General features: G+C 45.4%; 1 protein-coding gene across 2 annotated transcripts; it reads right to left on the bottom strand.

Annotated features, from left to right (window-relative positions):
• Positions 1 to 3,050: 3,050 nt before the first annotated feature.
• Positions 3,051 to 6,580, bottom strand: LOC113184014 (C-type lectin domain family 10 member A-like). Of its 2 annotated transcripts, XM_077800841.1 has the most exons (10): positions 6,512 to 6,580; positions 5,721 to 5,876; positions 4,955 to 5,068; positions 4,478 to 4,573; positions 4,324 to 4,395; positions 4,171 to 4,242; positions 3,956 to 4,042; positions 3,712 to 3,863; positions 3,532 to 3,638; positions 3,051 to 3,405 (listed from the first exon to the last, which is right to left on the bottom strand). In XM_077800841.1, exons 2-10 carry the CDS (start codon positions 5,779 to 5,781, stop codon positions 3,249 to 3,251), a joined length of 918 nt encoding a protein of 305 aa, XP_077656967.1. In that variant the 5' UTR covers positions 5,782 to 5,876; positions 6,512 to 6,580; the 3' UTR covers positions 3,051 to 3,248. The 2 variants fall into 2 exon arrangements, with proteins under 2 accessions (XP_077656967.1, XP_026246390.2); XM_026390605.2 differs by lacking the exon at positions 6,512 to 6,580 and having other exon boundaries at positions 5,721 to 5,966.
• Positions 6,581 to 7,474: the final 894 nt, after the last annotated feature.

The following is a 7,474-nucleotide window of genomic DNA, read 5'->3' as shown; positions in this document are numbered from 1 at the left end:
GACTTGCTAGAACCATCTGTTGGCACAACTAATATGGCCCTAACGTGACCTTGGTCTGCATTTATCAACATTCTCCACTTGGCTAAGCTGGAGTTCAGCAAGAACTGGGCTGGGTCCTAAAGAATCTGGCCTTAAAGCTGTATGCATGAGGCCCTTGGCTTGATTCCCTAGTACTAAAGGGGAAAAAAAGAGAGAGAGAGAAAAGAAAACAAAAGAAAAGAACAATTCTTCTCCTCTGCATAAGATACTTGTCCAAACATGTTGCAAGATGACTCAGCATGGAAGACAGTGGTTTCTCACTGGTTGTTCCACACCATTGATTTGGAAAAGAAATAGCAAGTACATAGATACTTTTTTTTTATATATATTACATGCTGCATGGAAAAGAACTAATTGTGTTTGGTTTTAAGTATGCTGGTCAGCTTCTGTTATCATCACGAATATCAGAGATAATAAACTTGAAAAGAGAAAAGATTCCTTTTAGCTCACAGTCCTAGAGATTTCAGACCAGGGTTGTTTGGCTCTATTGTTTTGGGGCCTGTGGCAAGTCACAAAAGTATATCTTGATGGGATCATGTGGCAGAAGCAGCCCTTATCTCATGGCTAGAGGCAAGAGAGAAGAAAAGGAAGAGGCTGGTATCCAAATATCCTCTTCAAGGGCACACCTCCAGTGACCAGAACACCTTCCACGGAGGCTCCATCTCAACCACTTGCCAATAGCTCCACAGGCTGGGGACCAAGCATTTAACAGATGGGCCTTCCTGGAACACTTCTCCAAACTGTAATAATATCACATATTTTGGTAGCTTGGTATCTACTTTCTTTTTTAGTTGGTGTTCCATTACAGAAAGAAAGCTATTTATACCTGTAATTATTATCCTGTCAAAAATGACAGCCTAAGCACTATAATTGAAAACCCTGCATACACAATGAAGTATGCTGAAGGCATGAATTATGCTGAAGTTATTGTATTTGACAAAAAGATCACAAGGGAAACAACTGGAAGAAATACATCACTGAATGGCCGCACTTAGCAAATCAGGAACACTAGGTTTTGTCCCACAGGATGTTCTCCAACCCCACAGACTATGCATCCAGTGACTGTTCCACAGGATTTATTTATAATAAAGCCAGTGACTTTAGGTGGGGAGGGAAGGAGTTCTCGGATTCTTACTTCATAGAAAAGGACCCAATTCTTTGCACCAGTTCTATTTCTTTATCTAGTTAATATGAAATGAAACCTGTGTACCCAAGATTTTGAGAAGGATCATTTCAGGCATTCAGAGTGGAGAAAGACAGCACATCAGAAATGAATGATTGGCATCATCAAAGGTTTTTTAAAAAGGATCGATGGATAAGATAAAAAGTAGTTGACTCCTGCTCTACAATGACAGAATCTCCTAGATTTTAGCTGGAATTTGACCTCATGAAATAAGAAGAGCACCTCCTTATTTCAACCAACTGTGGCCCCGACACTACTTACGATCCAAGAGATATAAGCTGAAGTGGTGCATACAACTTTCAGAATTGTCTGTGGACATAGAGAATGTGCCACTGTCCTTCTCTTTTCCCTGGTCTGGAGTGTGTCATGACTGGGGCAGGTATCTAGGAATCGGTGGTGAAAGCAACGATGAAGCAACAAGATAGAAGCCCCCAAAGTCCTGGAAGGTTTTATCATGAAGAGGAGATAAACTTGTTTGGTTGTTTCTTGGGGGTTGATTTTTGCTTTTGTTTTTGTTTTGCTACTGAGGATTGAATCCCAGGGGCTTACCACTGAGATATATCTCCCGTCCTTTTTCAATATTTTATTTTGACACAGAGCCTCACCAAGTCACTGAGACTGGCCCGGAACTTGCAATCATCCTGCCTCAGCCTTCTGTGTCGCTGGAGTTACAGGTGTGAGATACTACACCCAGCCACCTTGCTCTTTTTAGTGTTTTATTATCATATCCACTACATCTGTACTTATGCAGCCTCTCAGCTTTCTAAACTAGTGTCCGTGGCTCTTTTTTTCTTCTTCATATTTATTTTATGCACCTTTTCCAAAAATCAGATTTTTCTTCTCTTGATCATATCTATATTTTAACTTTCTAGTTCATTAATTTTGGCTCATATTTCATAAATTCCTTTCTTCTATTTGAGGGGATTTATTTGGCTATTCTTTTCCAGACTTCTTAAGTTAAAACATAGCTTATTCCAATTCAGCCATACTCAATTTTTAATAAATGTGATGGCTTCATGTACCTCCTCCCGAGAACTGCCTAGACCATCCCACAATGTCAGCAAGTGGTGCTCTCATTCATTTCTGACCACTTGACTTTTTCATTATGACTTTTCTCTAAAAACCAAAATTATTTAGAAAGGTGGTGAGAAAATTATACATTGATACATCCTTTTTAGAATGTACTTTTGAGTTCATTTCTAACTGTTCTATTATGGTCAGAGCACTGCTTCTTTTTGGAATTAGTATAGGTCTTATTTATGACAAAATCTTTGTCCATTTTTGTTAATAATTCTGTATGTGTCTCGAAAGTCCTAATTGGTTTGTCCTCACTCTCAGACTTGGTTATTGATTCTATTAATGTTGTCACTTCTCTTTCATGGTCCAGGTTGTCCTCATGTGTTTAGGGACTCTGGGTTGTATGTACTCATGGTATTTGTCACCTGTCTCTGAATGCAACTTGTGGTTACTATCATGGAAGCAGCAGACAGCAGTCAGTTTCATAGTATTTTGAAGCACTCAACAAATGAGGGGGTTCAAACCTGAGGTTTCTGCTGAAGTGGGTGGTCTCCATTAACAAGCCTGTCTTGTAGGTGAGTTTCATAGAAGAGAATAACTTTCCCAAGCTCAAAACCTGTGAATAACACAACTGGGCTCCTAACCAGACCATCTGGCCCCAAACCCATTCAGTTCTCATGATACCTCTACCAGCCCAAGTCTTCCCAATGCCAACCAGGCCCCTCCCAGTTCCTAATGCCACTAACCAGACAGCTGTTAAACAGAATGTTTAAATATATTTCTTTTCCTTTTATTCTTAAAAAAAAAGAGAGAGAGAAGTCAACAATAAGCTTCACACACTGCAGAAAGTGTCATGAGTTTCAACTTCCCCCTCCTTCCAAAATCACTGTACCCTTAAAATCCTGGATGAAAATCTCCAAAATGGTGGAGACTCCCACATAGAATGATCTCCAATCCAGACTTTGGCAGCTCAAGGCATTGAGGAAATAAATTAAGGCGAGGGAGACTCCTAGCTGGTCTTGCCCAGCTCTATCTCACAGATCCAGTGGTAGGGCCTCCGGCAGACATCATCATTCCAACGACCATCATTGGTAAAGTGGGCACAGTCCTCGCCTCCTCCAAGCCTATGCCCAGTCCAGTCATCAGGCTGATTTGGACGCCAGTACCTGCGGACAAATCATAGCTGTGTACCCAGGGAGGTCAGATTCAGAAACATTCCCATGAGCCCCTCCCACATTCCAAGACACAGGCTAGGAAGCCAGATCAATCCCAAGGAGAGGACACACACTCACTTGAAGCCTCTCTCATAGTCAGTCCCATCCACCCATCTCCAAGGTCCATTTTGGTCAGTGAGGCCCATCCAGGAGGGCACAGAGTTCATGTGTTTCTCAATGAATTTCTGTGGAGAAAACAAGGGATTGATGACCTTTCCCTTACATCAGACAGCCAATAAGAGGAGCTACCAGGCTTACCTGCTCTTCTAAGGAGGTGACCACCACCAGGTGGGAGTTCTGCAACTGGCAGTTCTGGTCAGCCTCAGGCCAGGACTTGCCAGATTCAGAGAACCAGTAGCAGCTGCTTTCATGTTCCAACCAGTCAATGGGGCAGCAGGTCTTTTCAGAGCCTGAGGGGGAAAAAAGGGATGGAGGAACTAAGGAATGGCCTAGTGCACCATCAATGGTGAAGTGGAGCCAACCATCCTGCCCAGCTCCTCACCATTGTTCTTGAGGTTGGCCAGCTGGCAATTAAGGGTTCCTAGGTTCTTTGCCAATTGTTGTATTTGCAAGACCACCTCAGATTGACCTGAAACACAGACACAGGGGGACTGATGAGAGTACTTTGGGTGTGACCACTACTTAGGCACCCCACAGGGATCTTCCTGTGCTCCCACAAATACATCATGCCAAGGTACACTGGAACAGCCATCTGACCTGCTTTGAAGTCCTGCTTCTGTTTCTGCAGGCTGCTCTCCACTGAAACCACCTTCTGGTTCAAGCTGTGAGCTAGAGGGGAGAGGGCTTAGCACCAGGATGCTTCTCCCATGCACACCCTTTCATATGCTTTTGGAGAACAAGGTCTCTCACCTGCCAGCAGTGCCTCCCTGTGATCCTCCACCTCAGCTTTCAGAGAGGTTATGGTTTCTTGCAAGCTCTGACCTGGAGGAATCAGGGACTTGAAATCAGGAGTCAGTCCACACACACATACACCCAGCCCAGACCCCACCCAAGCTCAGCTCACCATGGGAGGTCAGTGCCTGGACATTGGCCCCTGTGTCTACACTGAAATTGCTCAAAGTTGTCCTCAGGGTGCCCAGGTCCCTGTGTAACTTGGAATCTGATGAAGAGGATGAGATGATCAGAACTAAGATTGATCAGGTCTTCTCTGCCAGCACAGAGCAGGACACTTTACCCGCATTGTCTCATTTAGTCCTCAGAGCAAGCCAGAGGGGCAGGCACTGTGGTATCCAATATCACACAAGAAGGAGAAGTAATTCAACTACAAAACCCAACCAATAAGTGACACAGCCAAAAGCCATTCCAATCATGGCTCCTTCACTACCCCTTTTCTCATCAACCACCCAATTACAATCCCTCAATGGTGCCCCACACTGTCCCACTGTGCCCATCATTGCTTCTGCTGGGGTTCTTGCCATTACCCCCATCCCTACTCCACCACTGTACCCCCTTGATTTCTGTGTACCCCTGGAGTACCCACTTTGGGATCCAATCACACAGACAGCCACCAATAGCAGGAGGTTGAGGCCCAATGATAACATGATGAGGCGATGCTCAGAGCAGATATACCAGAGGCCAACCTGGGGTGGAGGTGCTGAAAGAGAAGAGGGTATCAGGAAAAGGGAGATCTAGGACATACCAGAGACAGAGGAGGGGGCCCAGGGACCTGTCTGAGGATGAGCCTTGGGCCCTGGTAATGCTGGAGGAGAGCAGGAGGAAGACTATGTGGTGAGGAGAGACCAAGACTTTGTTCCTCACCACCAACACCAAGTCTCCAGCGACATGAACCTTTCATACCCTGAGAGACCCATATACCCACCCCTCAAAAGCAGAGTGCACATAAACAGACTTAGACATGGACAATGGAGAAAAGTTAAGTCTTATCATCAGAGCTAGGGAGGGTAGCACAAGGACCCTGACAGTGTTGGAGTCAGCTAGGCCCATAGCAGGTTCACCTGCATCTATATGATCAGGTGAACAAATGACTAACTACCTGCAAAGGATACCTCTCATCCCCTCTCCATAGAGCACAGGAAACCAGGTCCACAGAGGTCTTCCCTATCCCTGTTGTTCTGAAGACCTTGAGTCCTCTTCACATTGGGATCTCAGAGTCCTAGGACTGACCCTCTCAAAGTGGGAGACCCAACATTGGACATGGTAGAAGTGAGACGTGATGTGACAGTAGAAATCCTGGTAGACATACGAAGAATGCATCTTACTAGAGGACACTTCTCCTGTCCTCTTACCTTTTCTGATCTCCTGGTTTTTCTCCTCACTCCCCAAGTGCTGGAGATCTTCATACTTCATTGCTATGCTTGGACCAATGTGGCCTCCTTGGCTGTGAGAGATGAAACTAAGAGACCTGGGCCTAGGCTGTCTGGGTGCTATGGCCAAGGAGGAAGCTGAAACCAGAGAGGACCTGAGGTAAGAAATGAGGTTCCTCAAGAGAATGAGCCCTGGATTAGGGCCTGAGTTTGGAGTTGATGTTACAAGTGGAGTCAGAATTGAGCTTTGGGCCAGAATCAAGTTCAGTTGGGTTTAACATTGGAAGTGAAGTTGAAGCTAAATCTGTTGCTTTGACTGTGCCTATAATTGGACTGGACTTGAGGCTATGGCACATGCCAGAATTAGGCATCAGAAGTCACCTTGGAGCCATGGATGGAACTGGACCTAAGCTTGGCACTGAACCTGGAAATAGAATAGGGCTGAGGTTCAGTTTGGGGTTGGGCTCAGGGTTGAGATTCAAGTTGGATCTGGGGTTGATGCCGAGGTTGACATTACAGGAGGAGCTAGGTTTGGGGCTGAGGCTGGAGTTGGGGCTGAGGATCAGACTAGAATTGGGTCAGAGATGGGAACTCTCACTGGGGATTATGGCTGCATGATACAGTCTAGAATCCAGGGACAGGAATAGAGACTCAAGTCTCCACTTGATTGTTAAATCCCACACTGCCCCCGTCCGATTTCTTCCCCTTTTCTCCCACCTAAGACCCAAAGCCCCCTCTCCCTGTTTCCTCTAACACATCCCCAGCCCAGTCACCTGTGGGAAGTCTGGAGTCTGTGATTCGTGGCCTCGTTGTGCAGCAATGACTACAAGGTGGGAAGTCACTCAGAGCAGCCAGAACTAAATCCTGGAGAGTTGGTCTGGGAGGGACTAAAGGAGGAGCCATATAGATGATGGGCTTTTATTGGTCTTTGTGCCCCAAAGCCCAGGATTCTGTATTTGGGGATGTTCCTCTTCCTCAACCTTGGACAGTAAATAATACTTCGAATAAATTTCAACTGGAACACAGTCAGAGATTGCATGTGGGGGAGTTGGGCATGGGCCAGCTTTGCTCTTATTCTACAGGGTGTGTCTACTCCCTTTCTTTCCTCTTTAGTGGAGCTCCCTGACTTCTTCATTTTTATCATGTGAGAGGTGGAGCTGGATCAGAAGGGACAGTCTGTTATTTTTGCTCCTGTTCCTTACATCTCCATTCACTTCCTATCTCTAAATTTCCCAGAATTGTTGGCATTTCCATCTTGCCCCCCAGGACTAGAGGAGCCCATTTTCTAGTCTTGTGCAGTCCTACCCCCAATCTTCAGTGTCTGAGCCTCCTCTGGGGCCTCAGCCATCACATTCCCCAGTTCCAGCCTCACTCTTCTCCCTTTACTCAGGAGGAAAGAAGATGATAGATACTAGGATATCTGGCTCAAATGGGAGAGAAGGAATTAGTAAAAGGAGAAAACTTCTATTGAACATCAAATCTGTGTTGGGAATTGTTCAAGACACTGTCTTAAACAACCAATTGATTGGGAGAAGCACCTTGGGAGGTATTTTGGATGATGGGCCAAGGTTAAGTGCCACTTTGTGACATTTTCAAGATCACATCTCCATGTCTCCCGGGTAGAGGTGACACCCAGGAATTAAACCGACATTGCTGCCCAACATCTTGACCTCACTCTCTGCACAGGTACTATTCACAAATAGGCTTCTATGTCATCCCAGGAGCCCCACCAAACT

This window comes from Urocitellus parryii, chromosome 7, assembly GCF_045843805.1.
Source record: "Urocitellus parryii isolate mUroPar1 chromosome 7, mUroPar1.hap1, whole genome shotgun sequence".
Lineage (NCBI taxonomy): Eukaryota > Metazoa > Chordata > Mammalia > Rodentia > Sciuridae > Urocitellus > Urocitellus parryii.
Note: the sequence above shows the minus strand (reverse complement) of the source record. Positions and strands in the feature narration are given on the sequence as shown.

Bases quoted from the DNA above. Each gene is read 5' to 3' on its own strand.
- LOC113184014 (XM_077800841.1), bottom strand. From the start codon at position 5,781: ATGAAGTATGAAGATCTCCAGCACTTGGGGAGTGAGGAGAAAAACCAG. The intron at 4,043-4,170 runs GTCAGATGGCTG...TCTGTGTTTCAG, and splicing joins GAAGCAGGACTTCAAAGCAG to GTCAATCTGAGGTGGTCTTG. The intron at 3,864-3,955 runs GTGAGGAGCTGG...TTTCCCCCTCAG, and splicing joins GGCCAACCTCAAGAACAATG to GCTCTGAAAAGACCTGCTGC.